Source organism: Hippoglossus hippoglossus, chromosome 24, assembly GCF_009819705.1.
Source record: "Hippoglossus hippoglossus isolate fHipHip1 chromosome 24, fHipHip1.pri, whole genome shotgun sequence".
In the NCBI taxonomy this organism is placed as follows: Eukaryota; Metazoa; Chordata; class Actinopteri; order Pleuronectiformes; family Pleuronectidae; genus Hippoglossus; species Hippoglossus hippoglossus.
The window spans coordinates 7,202,142-7,217,153 of NC_047174.1; the positions used below are offsets into that span (position 1 = coordinate 7,202,142).

The 15,012-nt window shown below is 40.9% G+C and overlaps 3 protein-coding genes and 1 non-coding gene across 6 annotated transcripts; 2 read left to right on the forward strand and 2 right to left on the reverse strand.

The window, feature by feature from the left end:
* The first annotated feature begins 725 nt into the window (after positions 1-725).
* On the forward strand, positions 726-2,654 carry LOC117758135 (dynein light chain Tctex-type 1-like). The gene is made up of 5 exons (XM_034579539.1): positions 726-1,289; positions 1,462-1,506; positions 1,970-2,093; positions 2,191-2,268; positions 2,481-2,654. The coding sequence occupies exons 1-5, from the start codon at positions 1,266-1,268 to the stop codon at positions 2,549-2,551; spliced, it is 342 nt and encodes a 113-aa protein (XP_034435430.1). The 5' UTR covers positions 726-1,265; the 3' UTR covers positions 2,552-2,654.
* A 476-nt stretch (positions 2,655-3,130) lies between these two features.
* On the reverse strand, positions 3,131-3,321 carry LOC117758931. The gene has a single exon (XR_004613389.1). It is a non-coding gene; the product is annotated as a U2 spliceosomal RNA (small nuclear RNA).
* Positions 3,322-4,946: 1,625 nt separating this feature from the next.
* LOC117758134 (dynein light chain Tctex-type 1-like) lies at positions 4,947-7,457 on the forward strand. 2 transcript variants are annotated; one of them, XM_034579536.1, is made up of 6 exons: positions 4,947-5,062; positions 5,240-5,281; positions 5,741-5,864; positions 5,964-6,041; positions 6,254-6,368; positions 6,409-7,457. In XM_034579536.1, exons 1-5 carry the CDS (start codon positions 5,036-5,038, stop codon positions 6,322-6,324), a joined length of 342 nt encoding a protein of 113 aa, XP_034435427.1. In that variant the 5' UTR covers positions 4,947-5,035; the 3' UTR covers positions 6,325-6,368; positions 6,409-7,457. The 2 variants fall into 2 exon arrangements, with proteins under 2 accessions (XP_034435427.1, XP_034435428.1); XM_034579537.1 differs by lacking the exons at positions 6,254-6,368; positions 6,409-7,457 and having other exon boundaries at positions 5,984-6,039.
* Positions 6,450-14,787, reverse strand: tmem181 (transmembrane protein 181). 2 transcript variants are annotated; one of them, XM_034579521.1, is made up of 17 exons: positions 14,445-14,787; positions 12,433-12,536; positions 11,388-11,455; positions 11,102-11,192; positions 10,845-10,963; positions 10,547-10,663; positions 10,329-10,409; positions 10,071-10,170; positions 9,773-9,903; positions 9,590-9,681; positions 9,433-9,490; positions 9,028-9,130; positions 8,887-8,938; positions 8,718-8,800; positions 8,540-8,629; positions 8,385-8,451; positions 6,450-7,754 (listed from the first exon to the last, which is right to left on the reverse strand). In XM_034579521.1, exons 1-17 carry the CDS (start codon positions 14,576-14,578, stop codon positions 7,670-7,672), a joined length of 1,575 nt encoding a protein of 524 aa, XP_034435412.1. In that variant the 5' UTR covers positions 14,579-14,787; the 3' UTR covers positions 6,450-7,669. The 2 variants fall into 2 exon arrangements, with proteins under 2 accessions (XP_034435412.1, XP_034435413.1); XM_034579522.1 differs by lacking the exon at positions 14,445-14,787 and adding an exon at positions 12,877-13,015.
* Positions 14,788-15,012: the final 225 nt, after the last annotated feature.

The following is a 15,012-nucleotide window of genomic DNA, read 5'->3' on the forward strand; positions in this document are numbered from 1 at the left end:
ACATTTTAAATAACAGGAAAACTCTACCAGTAAAGTAGAAAACACAGTTTTGATGTCTAGGCGCTGATCGGAGTCAAACAAACACAGGATCGTACGTTAGAGCCGCAACATTAGGAAACTTAAAGAGTGTCCATGCTACCACGTGGTCTGCTGCCGCCCAATAGGAGACCGCTACGACCGAGCATCGCGATTTCTTATTTAAAGCTGAAGTAGCGAGTGGAATGATTTATTTATCAGGTAATACGACATTATAGAGTTTATTTATAACTTTCACTGATCACAGGGTCGCGTGTGTTCGTGGAAATAACATAAACACACGTTGTGAAAGCGGAAGGGTTCACGGAGATAAAGTGGACTCTGTCGCCCCCTGGTGAGGAACCAGGAAACCGCACTCAGCCTGAACCTTCAATGGCTCTCAAGCAAACTACATAATCCACATAAGGCTAAAAAACATTTCAGTTTAATTTCAAATATATCATGGGGGATTTGTATACATATATCTGATGATTGGGTCGATTTTTTGGATGAAAATTAGCAAAATACACGAGTTTACATTTGAGAGTGGAAGGTTCACAGAGATAAATTGGGCTTTGTCGCCCCCTAAGTGAAGGAGGAGGAAACTGCACCCAGCCTGAAACTTCAATGGCAAACCAGACATCACACTTATATTGACACCTCGCAGCAGTGGGATCGAACTATGGGAGGGACAGCAAGCTCAAATCGTGTCAGCTGCAGCTCGTAGAGGCACTTCCGGTGGCAATAGAAACTGCCACTGATTTGTAGAGGCAGTTGCTGCGATTTGAGGCAGCTGTCACTTGCCACTGCTGCCACCCTGTTTGAGGGCAACTACCACTGTTTGTGACTTATTCCCTGAGATTTATATGTAGTTTATGAATGTTTATCAGCGTGTTACTGTTTTGAGCACCAAGAATAATTGATCTGTATTTCTCTACTTGTATTGTGGAATATGCTCATTTATATGACTGTTTTCTTAAAGTAATAAATATATAGTTTATTTAAATTTATAGTAATAAATCACAAACAGCTTTAAGTTGCTCTCAGACAGTGTGGCAACTGTGACAGCTGCCTCCAAACAGTGTGGCAACAGAAGCAGATGCCAAACAGTATGACATCAAGGGCAGCTGCCTCCAAACAGTGAGGTATCAAAGGCAGCTGGTTTTACATATCAGTGGCAGTTTCTGTTGACACAGGAAGTGCCTCTTCGAGCTACCGCTGCCACGATTTAAGCTTGTCCTTACTGAAATATGGAGGAGGATCATACAGAAGAGGTTGGTTTGATTCCTTAAACCTGTTATTTGCATGTATTTTTAATTTGTCACCAAATTATTAGTTTTACGGTTTTCTCTTATATCGTAGCTAACAACTCATTGCTTCGCCTGAACGCTTAAAACGAGCATTAGCGTCACTAGCTTCATCTGCACTGTTTTGTTTTTCTCCCAGCACATCGCGTTTGTCGATGAAGAAGTGAGCAAAGTTATTAAAGAGGTAATGTTAACGTCTTCATTACTTATTCTCAAGATGTGGGTTTTATCTGCTCAATGCTTGAGCTGCTAACTTTGTGCCTAGCACTTTAGCTACTGGTTGGTTGCCAACGAACACTTTAACGGTTGCTAGGCACCGAGCCCCACAGTTGATGTCACACCAAACAACAGATATTAGAGTAGTTTTTATTCAGTATTTTACTGGTTAAGTTTTATGTTTTGGATTATAGATCTTGTTTTTGTAACATGTATTAGCTTTATTACAATATTATTTTAAGGCTATTAAAAGTATGGTATTGTGGGTGGAGGCTTGTTCTTGTTTAAAGATAACTTAATCATAATAATAATAATATTATATTTTATTTATATTGTGTTTTTAACAATGCTCAGAGACAAGATAATAAAAGCTAATGAATGGAAATGTAAAATATTCACCTTTGTTTTTCTCTGTTAAATGGTGTCTATAGTCAGTGGAAGCAGCCATAGGAGGAAATACCTACCAGCACAGCAGAGTGAACCAGTGGACCACCGGTGTGGTGGAGCATTGCCTCAGTCAACTCAAGAGGCTGGGAAAGCCTTTCAAGTACATTGGTATGTGATGCGCTCCCTCAGAATCCCATCATGGTGCTGGTTCTAGTGCTCTTCTGAAGTTGAGGTCTAAAGTCAGACTGTTTTCTTTCCCCCTCAGTGACCTGTATTATCATGCAGAAAAATGGAGCGGGACTGCAAACAGCCAGCGCCTGCTTCTGGGACAACTCTACTGATGGTAAAATAAAATGAACACCTCTGTGCATATACAGACTTTAAATAGTTGGCTCTGTGATTAGTGTTATCATGTGTGCAGGAATGTCAGCAAATGTCTGTTTACTCACGAGAAAGATCGTCTGCCTGAGAAATGCTTGTCAAACTTTTAGGTTGGACATTTCTCAGAAACTGCGCAAATGAAATATGTAATTTATTGTGTCTCTCTCCAAACAGGAAGCTGTGTAGTGAGATGGGAGAACAAGTCCATGTACTGTATCGTCAGTATCTTTGGTCTGTCCACCTGAACTGACTAAGTTACAATAACTATTTAAAGTGTGTAGGATTTGATGTATTTCTGAAAACCTGAATCTGTTCTGTGGTTTTTATGCCAAATGAGATCGATTAAAACAAAACTATGCTGTATAGATTTGTTTTATTTACACATGACATGACAGAGTGCTACATGTATAACATTAACTCGTAAAGCAACAGAAAACTGCAAGAATTTCCAAGATATCAGGAGAAAAGTCAAGCTCTGATGTCTCCTCCACTGGTGTGTGTTTGGCTGAGGAGACATCACATGAGTAGAGACTTATATATTTTTTTTAAAACTGCTGTTTTTTGTGGTGTTCATTTAATTAATCACATAAATATTTGTTAACAGAGATGTAGGTTCCATATGTTAAAGCATTAAACTACACACATCACACACTGCCATTAAATTATGAAAATATAGTAGATTGTGAAGATTTTTACACTAAATCAGACTCTGTGGATGAATCTGGGAAACTATGCAAATCAGTAGTGCTTTGATAATATCTGTTAGCAATCGTTGTATCCAACCACTAAAAGGTATCTTTGCTTTTTTATATTTCACAAGTATAGGGGGGTGCACCGTTCCTGGAGGTACTGCAATACCAGGTCGATGCGTGGAGTGGACGGAGCAAGCCCCTATTCCATCTCCCAGTTCCAAAAATCAATTTAATATATGGTCCCCGGGTAGGGGACGTATCAGATATTAAACTGATAAGAACAGATACTACACTTGATCTTAGCCAAAAGGCCGAGAAGCGATACCTTGCACTGTGTTCACGGGGGAAGTGATTCTCCTCACCGCTACTCTCAGTCACGGTTCAATACATTTTAAATAACAGGAAAACTCTACCAGTAAAGTAGAAAACACAGTTTTGATGTCTAGGCGCTGATCAGAGTCAAACAAACACAGGATCGTACGTTAGAGCCGCAACATTAGGAAACGTAAAGAGTATCCGTGCTACCACGTGGTCTGCTGCCGCCCAATAGGAGACCGCTACGACCGAGCATTGCAATCTCTTATTTAAAGCTGAAGTAGCGAGTGGAATGATTTATTTATCAGGTAATACGACATTATAGAGTTTCTTTATACATGTCACTAATCACAGTGTCGCGTGTGTTCGTGGAAATAACCTAAACACACAGTGGGAAAGCGGAAGGGTTCACGGAGATAAAGTGGACTCTGTCGCCCTCTGGTGAGGAACCAGGAAACCGCACTCAGCCTGAACCTTCAATGGCAAACCAGACTTCACATTACACTTATATTAGAATTTATTTATCTTCATTTAATTTAAATCATCAGGTTAGTTTTCGCTTTTGTTAAAACAAACTATTGATATCCGGACACGCCGGCTGTGGGACTGACGCAGACAGAACTTCGGCATCAAACTAGCGGCGGAACTGTTACAACTTCCGGAGCTTTGTCGCCAAAATAAAAGTTATTAAATGCAACATTGACGTGTAATTCGAAGCTGATGGCTACAAACGAATTAATTCCCCAGTTTGACTATTTGAAGCTGCTGTCATTATTCCAGGTGAAATGTTTTAAATGGAAACAGTTCAGGCTAAATACAAGCGGTACATATAAACGTTTATATCTCATATTAGTGAATTACCACCATTGTGTTGGCTCAGCCGGGACATGTTTACTGTAAATGAATGAAGCTAATAGTCAGTTCAACATTTATGCTACTTGAAGTAAACACTGGCAGATGGTATTAAACGACAACTCCCACAAACTCTCCTGAAGCCTGAGTATTGAACATTATTTAAAGAGTTAGTAAAAGAGCTACTGTACCTGGAGGGGCCATCACGATACTTTCCGGCTAACGGTTACCTAATGTTAGCAGGTGAGACTTTAAGTCACTTACATTAATTTAAGGTATAATTGACCAGCAGAGGGCGCTGATTCCCTTCGTGTGTAAAATACATCAAAGCACGAGTGGTTCAAAGTATAGAAACAAGTTCTTTTCTCAAGTTGTACTTTAGTTTTTCTATTATTTTATACTTTATTCTTCATTACAATTCAGATACATTTATTTACATATTTCACACATTTCTCCTGTTTTTAAAACTGTATATATTAGTTTATATACATTGATATTTTTATATTCCTACGCTTAAGTATTGCGTGTTACTTATTATTTACTGGTGCCTATTTTGACTCTTGCTGCTGTAATACTGCAGATTTCTAATTAAGTATTATCTTATCTTATCTTATCTTACTTCAAATTAAACAGTGGTCTCAGACAGTATTCAGTCCCATTACCTGTCCTGGTGCATGTTTTACTGTGTAATGCGGGTTAGACTAATTGGCGACTCTACAAAGAACAAATCACTCTGATAACAATTGGGAAAAATTACAGCAGAAACCAATGATGTCGAGTTTAAGTCTGAAAAGTAAAACAACGTGACCGGAAGTGTACATCCTGGGTTTACCCAGCGCACTTGACACCTCGCAGCAGTGGGATCGAACTATGGACGAGTATCAGACAGAAGAGGAGGTGGGTTTGATTCCGGTTTGATTCCTTAAACCTGTTATTGCGTGTATTCATAATTTTGTATTCGCTTCACGGTTTTCTCTAATATCGTAGCTAACAACTCATCGCTTCGCCTGAACGTATAAAACGGGCATTAGCGTCAGTAGCTTCATCTGCACCGTTTTGCTTTTCTCCCAACAGACCACGTTCGTGGTTGATGAAGTGAGCAAAGTTATTAAAGAGGTAATGTTAACGTCTTCATTACTTATTCTCAAGTTGTGGGTTTTATCTGCTCAATGCTTTAGCTGCTAACTTTGTGCCTAGCTCTTTAGCTACTGGTTGGTTGCTAAGGAACACTTTAACGGTTGCTAGGCACCGAGCCATGTCACACCAAACAACAGATATTGGAGTAATTTCTATTCAGTAGTTTGCTGGTTAAGTTTTATTTTAAGTTATCGATTATAGATCTTGTTTTTGTAACATGTATTAGCTTTATTACAATATTATTTAAAGGCTATTAAAAGTATGGTATTGTGGGTGGAGGCTTGTTTTTGTTTAAAGATAACTTAATCATAATAATAATAATATTATATTTTATTTATATTGTGTTTTTAACAATGCTCAGAGACAAGCAAATAAAAGCTAATGACTGGAAATGTAAAATATTCACTTTTGTTTTTCTCTGTTAAATGGTGTCTATAGTCAGTGGAAGCAGCCATAGGAGGAAATACCTACCAGCACAGCAGAGTGAACCAGTGGACCACCGGTGTGGTGGAGCATTGCCTCAGTCAACTCAGCAAGCTGGGAAAGCCTTTCAAGTACATTGGTATGTGATGCGCTCCCTCAGAATCCCATCATGGTGCTGGTTCTAGTGCTCTTCTGAAGCTGAGGTCTAAAGTCAGACTCTGTTTTCTTTCCCCCTCAGTGACCTGTATTATCATGCAGAAAAATGGAGCGGGACTGCAAACAGCCAGCGCCTGCTTCTGGGACAACTCTACTGATGGTAAAATGAAATGAACACCTCTGTGCATATACAGACTTTAAATAGTTGGCTCTGTGATTAGTGTTATCATGTGTGCAGGAATGTCAGCAAATGTCAGATTAGTCATGAGAAAGATCGTCTGCCTGAAAAATGCTTGTCAAACTTTTAGGTTGGACATTTCTCAGAAACTGTGCAAATAAAATGTGTAATTTATTGTGTCTCTGTCCAAACAGGAAGCTGTGCAGTGAGATGGGAGAACAAGTCCATGTACTGTATCGTCAGTGTTTTTGGTTTGGCCATCTGAACGGACTACTGTACAATACGTATTTAAAGTGTGTAGGATTTGATGTTTATCTGAAAACCTGAATCTGAACAAACTGTTCTGTTGTTTTTATGCCAAATGAGATCGATCAAAACAAAACTATGCTCTATATATTTGTTTTATTTACACATGACATGACAGAGTGCTACATGTACAACTTGTATCTCATAAAGCAACAAAAACTGCAAGAATTTCCAAGACTCACAACAGCCAAATTCAACCAGCTCCAACCAACATACCTCACATTCACACTCAAAGAGTCAACTTATCACAAAGCATTTGCAACTTTAAGACTACAGCCCATTTAGAGGAAAACTGTGATGTAAAGACAAGGCACCATTTTGATAAGAATCCATGTTGAGATGTTATTCGTGAAGAACAGTCACACACATTTAATTTGGCTGTTATTGTCCATAAGCTGCAGTTTCATAAAACACAGCAGAGGGCAGCAGGTCTCACATTGGCAGCAATATGAAGAAAGTTAAAGAATTTAAAAAAAAAGTTTACTCAAAACCATATGCCCTACATAAGGCAAAATAAAATTGGACAATGGTATAACTGCTGTATGTGCTGGGATATGAAATGTTTAACATAACAGATTAGTAATCCATAAACATAACTTCACTTAAAATCCATGCAACTCATCGGAAACCATCCATCCAAGTCATATCAGATAATACAGTATCAAATGTCATCACTTGTTCTGCAAAATAAATAAAGTCCTTAAAGAAGTGCAATTACAAAGCTGCTTTCCAACAAAAGACGTGGAAGGGGAGTGGTAGGGATCAGTAGTACCTACTCCAGTTAAGGCTCTCTCCGCATTTCTTTTTAAAACATGTTTGAGGAAAAAAGATTTGTCAACAGCCAACACTGCTATTATTCTCAGCTGGTCAGAGAGCAGAACGGAATGAACAACACAGGATAAGAACAGAAAGACAACAGTGTTCCAACAAAACCCTTTAAAAAGATTAAAAAAACAAAAAAATCCCTAATAATTATTAGTATTAGCACTTTTCCCGATCATTCTTAACTACGGTTGTGAAAAAGAGTTTTCAACTTGGTAAAATTCTATTGTTTAACATCAGTATCTCTTGTTTTCATCGAGACTGAAAGCATAAACAATGGAGAAAAGAAGTACTCTCAGTGAAATTACAGTACATTCAGTAGACGTGGAACGTATCTTTTTAAAAAATATATTTATGTACACTTACAGTATATCAATCCATACTAACAATCCAAATACTCCTCTTGTACACACAGACATGCGGTTGTTAGTTTGAAGGTATTCTCGTGGTTTTCAACAGGGACACAGAGGAGGAGCAGGGATTCAGTCGCTGTCACTCCCATCCTGGTACTTGGCGGTTGCTTTGATGGCACGTCCGTTTTGCAAAGGCATGTCCTCATAATCACTCCTTCACAAAGACAAAGAAACATCAGTGGGGTTACGTATGTTCATCCTGTGCATAATGGTGCATACATGATGGAGACCGGCACACATAATGCTTAGCAGTGGTATAAAACAAAAGCAGAAGAAATGAGTGTGGATGAGGAAGTGGTTGGGTAGAAGCAGTCAACAGTTTCATGTGTGAAATTATACCAACACGCCTTTCCTCCTGTTCACTGCACACGTACAGCAGCTTGTTCTGGCATTTTGAAGCTCATCTCTCATTGGCAGAAGGCACTGACATAGTCGTTAAGATTTTAAATCCTTAATATTAAACGTGTTTGATAATTATCAGCCGGCCACAGTTATTTTACGGGTCGTTCAGGAGGTTTAAGAATGGCTGTGACTCCTCACACTACCAGATAATCTAGTACGAAAATCTGTAAGATTCCATCCAGATCAGATTTTTCCTTCGATTCTCTGCCAAATCAGGGTTAACACATCCGAAATGCCAGTTGTCTGATCCCAGCTCACAAAGCAATCATCACATTAAAATGGTTCCGTATGAAGTCAAGTTTGCTTTTAACTTTTAATCTATCACAAAAAAATTTAAATGCTGTGTAAAGTATAGAAGCTATGAAATATTCAATGGACTCACCCATATATAACTTCATCATCCGAGTCGTTTAGCATGGAGAAAGCAGGATTATCCTTCAACTGGGAGTCTGGGAAAATGAAAAAAACAGGACTCTCTGTTAATTATCATTGCAGAAATGAGAGAAGAATTACCAGAGGCTGAGTGGCGTTAGTTACCGTAAAGGGCGTTTTTGGAGGGCGAATACACAAACGCTAATGTGTACAAGTAAAAGTTGAGCAGACCATAGAAGGATAAAAATTCAGCTGGTAAGTCTGGAGTCAAGGAACAATAACTGGCTATGTAAAGACACATGGTATATGGAAAGTGATTATAAACATTAAAAAGAAAGGATATAGTTTTGGTAATGAGTCGACAGTTCAGCCACAAAATTGTCTTGAAGAGCTCTGGAGCCGAACCTCAGGTACAGGATGACCATGCTGGAGGACAAAAAGAGCAAAAATAACTTTTAGATGAAATTAAACCAAACTCTTTAAAACTCTTTCCTCCTTTCTGATAAACACACCTTATAATGAGCACCACGAGCGTCAATGCCGTCAAAAACTTTAGCCGGAGATCTAGTGTTTGGGAACACACAGCACATTAGTGATATCATAGCAAGATGTGAAGCTGAATCATGCACAGAAGGGGGGGGGGGGTGGTCTACCTGAGTACGGCATGTTCTTGAGCTCAGAGCAAGCTCGGACAATCAGGAAAATCAGGTAGAGGATGTAGAAGGCGACTACAATCAGGAAGAAGACCTTCATGCCCTAGAGAAATAACACAGGATGTTATCAAATATACGTCAGGTCTCAATATCAATGCGGTCCGAACGTGCATTGAATTTGGGACATTAATTCTATAGCCTATTATACAAACATATCTTTTAGGCAGCAAAGTATTTTATGACACCAGAGTATGAATTCATACTGAGTGGTTCGACCGGCACGTCATTTCAACCCAGGGGATGATGTGTCATGGACCTGCCATCAAACCTTGTTTCACCATCTTCTCCCTTCATAAGAATGACTCAACACATTGCTCAGAGCGTGATTAGAGCCAAGCTGCTCACCTGAAAGTTCACGATATCCACTTTATACTGATAGGTGGGATCCTGGAGCTCGTTAACCCTGAAAATTCAGAAAAGAAGAGCAGACCTTTTTTTTTTAGTCCAGTTGTAATTTAACAGTTTGATTCCGTCTAGTTGCAGCGAGCGAGGTCAGACTTACGTTTGCCAAATGCCCAGAGTCACCGCTGAGAGCCACAGAAGACCTACGACGATCAACTTAGGAAGGTAGAACGTCAGACATTTCCTCTCACCCTGTGGAAACAACAAAAAACGGATGAAATAAAATTCATAACTCGCAAAAATGAAGAGGGAGTGGGTATTATGGGAATACAATTGGACCCACCTGAACCCTGATGCCGTGGTAGACACAGAGCCAGAAGAGCAGCAGAGAGCACAGGAACAGAGCCTGGAAGAAAGCATCCAACGTCCCTGGAAACCAGCTGTTCACCAGGAATGACAGTGGGAAGAATGGATCTGAAAAAAAGAAGCGGCGCACATGTCCATCTCATTTGACTTCTTTTAACTGGTACAGGACAGAAAAAAACACCACAATTCTCTCTCAGTCAATCTAAAAGCTACTGTAATTAACATGGTGGGAATAAGGTAAATCGAGTTGTGAGAGGCAGAATATTCAAACTCACCATTGTAGAGAAGCAGCAATGGGAGCAGGATAGACATCCACTTCTGCTCTATGCCCCAGTCCCTCATCGAAAACTTCCTCAGAGAATGAGCAAACATACACTGGAACATGAAGAGAGGGAGATTATTTGTCATCCGGAAATTCTGGAAAAGTCAGTTTCAGTTTTCTGAATCTGGAGCTAAGATGTTACGCTGTCAATGACTAATGACTAATAAATCAGTTGAAAAAGACCTTGACTAACCAGCTCCAGGGCTCTTACCGTCACCATGAAGGTCAAAACCACAAAGACGAAGCGGAACCAGATTTCAACTTGCGAGAAGGTCGGGTTATACGTTTTCCACTGAGGAGGAATTTAAAAATAAAATCACCCGTGAGCTCAGGCAATAAAAACCAAAAATCCAAAAACAGTAACAAAGAACAAGAGTGTTGGCTTTAAGATCATGAAGAAAAATCCTGCCTGGGTTTTTTATCACTTACCACAAACTTGACCTTGATTTCATATGTGATGTTTTCAAGGCCCTTGAAACTGACCACAACCTGGTACTGGGTGTAGTTGAGATAACCCAGATGGAGAACAATAATCTCATCACATTTCTGTAAGGAGACAAAAAGAGAAGCATCAACTATCAAAACGTAAATTCAACCCTGCGCTCGCCTCTACACATTACATTTCATAAACTCACACTGCCGCCTGACTAAATGATTAACGACTACACAGCATGCCAATGGTGGGAAAAAAAGGAGAGAGATGGCTGGGTTGTTGATTGACACTCACTGTCCCGCAGTGCAGCGTCCGGGATCTCTGGTGCACGTTGTTGATGTGCATCACGCTGGCATCCTGCGTCACTCCCTTCAGCTCCACGTTGATCTCAAAGGGCTGCTGGAAGTCGCCGACTGACAGAGAGAGGAGGGAGAACGCGCTGTTATGAACAAGCCGAGTGTGTTTTACGACTTAAGGAGAGATGAACTGTCAGTGGCGTGTCACATGTTGCAGCACACGGCTGTCGACTGGAGCTCGGTGTGTCGTCTTACTGTGGCTGTTTTCAGCTCGCATCACACAGGTGAGCCACAGCTGCTGGTTGTAAGTGGTGAGCGGAGGAGAGACGAGATTGTAGGGTCCAGTCTGAAAAACATGCAGCGAATGACTTCATCAAGACGTCAATCATTACTCCTAACTATTAAATATTGTTAATATATTGTTATATATTAATATAATACAATCAGACCAAACACACTCTCAAAACATGTACATCTGTTCTATCTTTCAAAAGCCCGGCAGCTAAAAACTGTACAAAAAGACTTAAAAATGTCTTCTTACCTTAAGTGAGACATTTTTGACCAGTAGCTGATCACCACTGTGCTCCTGCTCAGCAATAATCTTAGGACCTACACAAAAATGAAGGAAACACATATACACAATTTTTATTTTAAGGCGAAGCCCAAGAAAAGTGAAAACACAGACAATAGTGAAGAGATTTACACATCACCGGACATCTTTCTACTGTCCATCCATCATCTCTACCACTTGTCCTCTGGTCAGAGAGTCAGAGTGCAGCCTGGACAGGTCACCACAGTATCACAGGGCCAATACAAGAGACAAACAACCATCCACATTCACAACCATGGTCCATTTAGAGACGCCAATCAACCGTGGATGCTAAAGCTGTGCTACCGGGTTTGAATAAATCTGATTAAACAATACATGAATACAAGAGAGATTGGGATCCAATAAACATTATCAAGCCTCACTTGTCTCAGGCCTTTTGCCTATACATTTTGATGGGATGGACAACTTTTGACAAGACAAGACAATTTTCAGCAGCCATCAACTATTGGGGAATTCAACAAAGAACTGGGGCTGATCTTTCAGCTTTACTTGTGCGATTCTTCTTTTCGAACACAGGACAAGACAGTGAATGTCCCTTGTACGTTTGTCTGTCTCCTGCACTAGTTTGATGGTAAGAAAGTCAGGGATCACCAGCCGCTGGCATTTGCTGGTGGTCGACAACTTATGATTAAACTAGTCCAGAAGACAGACAAACGTACAAGGGACATTCACTGTCTTTTACTGTCTTCGAAGCTGAAAGATCAACCCCACTTTTTCCCCAATAGTTAATGGTTGCTAAAGAATGAGTAGAGCAGGTTGTTTCACAGGAGGGTGCGTGGACGCTGATGTTTTTCTTCTTGCGTGAGACAGAAGAAGGACGAGCACAGCTCAACTGTCCAGTAAAGAAGCAGAGACGTTGCAAAGGGCAGGTCCACTGTTATCAGAGCTGATAACACCCTGGTGGTCACACAGACTGACTCACACACCTGGTATCTCAAAACTCACAACTCTGCAGTAGAGGTTTTCTCGGACCTACCTGCGATCCCAATGAAGACGGTGAGGCCGAAGCATATGAGGAAGACCACGAAGACCAAAACAAAGTGTCTCTTAGACAGAGTGTAGAGCCGCATGGGGGCCAGCCTGTGGCAGAGAGAAACTCCATGTTAGAAACACACAGTCGCCAGGGACACAGGGAAAGGAAGCAGGGGAATTAAAACTCTGTGAGTAATGTTTGTTTTGTGGGAAACGCCGTTTGAGCACAGCCTGCGGCTCAGATGCGGATGTGTCAACACTGCTAGCTTCCCATGCTAGCTTCCCATGCTAGCTTCCCATACTAGCTTCCCATGCTAGCTTCCCATACTAGCTTCCCATACTAGCTTCCCATGCTAGCAGTAGCAGATGCCAGGAGAGAGCAGCCCCACTGGGGTTTTTTTAATCCGACACGGCCCGAGTGTCTCCCGGGGACTCGTCTTCTACTCACTGCTCCATTGGTGTCGCTCTGGAGTCTCTGGGCTTGGGAAGAAGCTGCTGGAGGGAGTCAACTGATCCAGAGTCTGTGGTGGAGACACATCTGTGACTCCAGCCTGCGACAACACTGGAGTGCTACGTCAGCGAGGGGGCGGGGCGGGGATCACGTGCCAGCGGTGAGGAGGAAAGGGAACGCGAAAAGGAGACTAATCTAGGGGGTAGGAGAGATGGAAGGATACATCCCGTCCTGCCTCCTATCGTAGATGTAGGTTTGTCTATTAAGATGTTATGTATGAGACAATGTTCTGCATTAGCTCGATTTTACATATGAGGCTATATAATAATAATAATAATTATTATTATTATTATTATTATTATTATTACAATCATAAATATGATTATTTAATCAAATTTTGTTTTACATATGTCAGGAATGGACTCATTATGAAACAAAAGGTGCATAGGCTGTAATTAAAGAAACTAAAGGGTGTTTATAAAGATATATAGAGATGTAAATATCTATATAAAGATATGTAAAGCTGTCTCTATGTATGCACATAAAGATATATAGATATTTATATATGTGATAGGTGAAGATGTATAAAAGGATATATAATTCCCTCTTGCTGCTTTAACATTGCAAATTTCCCAGTTGTGGGACTAATCAAGTATTATCTTATCTTGAATATGTATATAAAGATATGCAAAGCAGTATATATGATGTACACAAAGATATGTAAATATCTTTAACTGTGAATAAAGATGGGTGAAGATAAATTAAGATGCATATACAGTAAGTATATACGGACATATACACGTGATTCTGGCAGGTCGTGTGTGTCGCTGTGGTTCTTGCATGTCTAACTATTTCACTATTTTGTGTTGTTTCTATTTGTTTGGACAATTTGTAGTAGTTTCACATCTCTTTGTGTTTCTGTCTATAATTTACAGGTGAAGCCCTCCAGCAGCCCCCCGGCCCCCCCGGCCCCGGCCCCTCAGTAAGCACATCTTTTGTTTTGCGCATGCGTAGCAGGACTCCATCATATAAAAACATCGACTTCTAATTCCCACTGAACCCGCCACCAGATATCAGCTCCTCTCTTACAGCGTGAGAGACAAACATCTGCATTTTAAACCAGGGAACGTGTTGTACATTTCACACACACATCTGTGTGAAGGTTTAGTCCACAAAACACTTGTTGCCTTGGATTTCAAGGCCTGGGCTTCCTCTGCAATTCTGCCATATAATAAAATAAAATAAAATGTTGTAATATATAACGACAGCCTGAGATATAAATGTTAAATAGGATTGCCTTACCTGCTTTTTCCACTCATGTTTTCATGCTATTTATCTTGGATGCTTCAGTTTAGTCTCTGATGTAAAGCCAATAAAACATACAGCTTTTCTTTGACATATCCTTCCTCATACAGCTCAGTGACGGAGCTTTGTTTTTGCGTCTGCCATCATAACACAACAGGGACAAATGACATGAGGAATATCTAACAGCGTGGATATAACGCAGCAGCAGGAGGAGGAGGAGGAGGAGGATCATGGCTCCGGCTCCGTGTCGGTGGGCCCACCTGTAAAAGCGGTCATCTCTGTAGGGAGTCAGCTCCTCCTTCAGCTCGGTGTAGGCCTCCTGGATCTTCCTGCAGAACAGCTTCAGCTCGCCGCACAGAGGGTTCTCCAGCCCGGACGAGAAGTCGGCGTCCATGATGTCACGTCGAGCCGACTGGCGGCTGAAAATGGCGATGGAGGAAAAAAAAAAAACAAGCCTCGGCCCTTTTTTTTTTTTCCCCACCAGAGAACAGCGCGGCGATGTGTCCGTATTGTCACATCGGTTAAATTGAAAGTGCAGATCGAGCTGTTTTGTTTGTGTCGCTTCAATGAGAGAAAGAAAAAAACCCACACAATGATGAGAGAGGGGGGGAGGGAACACGTGGGAGATGGGTGGGCGGGGTCACGTGTTCAGACTTCAGCACCACGGACAGAGACACACATCAGTGAGGGACCCGTCTCCCTGCAACACCCCGGAAGTAGACCTGTCTGCCTCCACATGGGAAATGTAACACAAACGGATTTGTATTCACCCCTGAAGGTCTAAACCCAAATTATAGAGTAGGCACCATATAATAATACACCATGTAC

Excerpts from the sequence above, each read along its gene's own strand:
- LOC117758134 (XM_034579536.1), top strand. The coding sequence starts at position 5,036 with ATGGACGAGTATCAGACAGAAGAGGAG. Across the intron at positions 5,865-5,963 it reads AAAGCCTTTCAAGTACATTG|TGACCTGTATTATCATGCAG; the intron begins GTATGTGATGCG and ends TTTCCCCCTCAG. Across the intron at positions 6,042-6,253 it reads CTGGGACAACTCTACTGATG|GAAGCTGTGCAGTGAGATGG; the intron begins GTAAAATGAAAT and ends CTGTCCAAACAG.
- LOC117758135 (XM_034579539.1), top strand. The coding sequence starts at position 1,266 with ATGGAGGAGGATCATACAGAAGAG. Across the intron at positions 2,094-2,190 it reads AAAGCCTTTCAAGTACATTG|TGACCTGTATTATCATGCAG; the intron begins GTATGTGATGCG and ends TTTCCCCCTCAG. Across the intron at positions 2,269-2,480 it reads CTGGGACAACTCTACTGATG|GAAGCTGTGTAGTGAGATGG; the intron begins GTAAAATAAAAT and ends CTCTCCAAACAG.
- tmem181 (XM_034579521.1), bottom strand. The coding sequence starts at position 14,578 with ATGGACGCCGACTTCTCGTCCGGGCTGGAGAACCCTCTGTGCGGCGAG. Across the intron at positions 12,537-14,444 it reads AGAGATGACCGCTTTTACAG|GCTGGCCCCCATGCGGCTCT; the intron begins GTGGGCCCACCG and ends TCTCTGCCACAG. Across the intron at positions 8,801-8,886 it reads CTCGTGGTGCTCATTATAAG|CATGGTCATCCTGTACCTGA; the intron begins GTGTGTTTATCA and ends TTTGTCCTCCAG.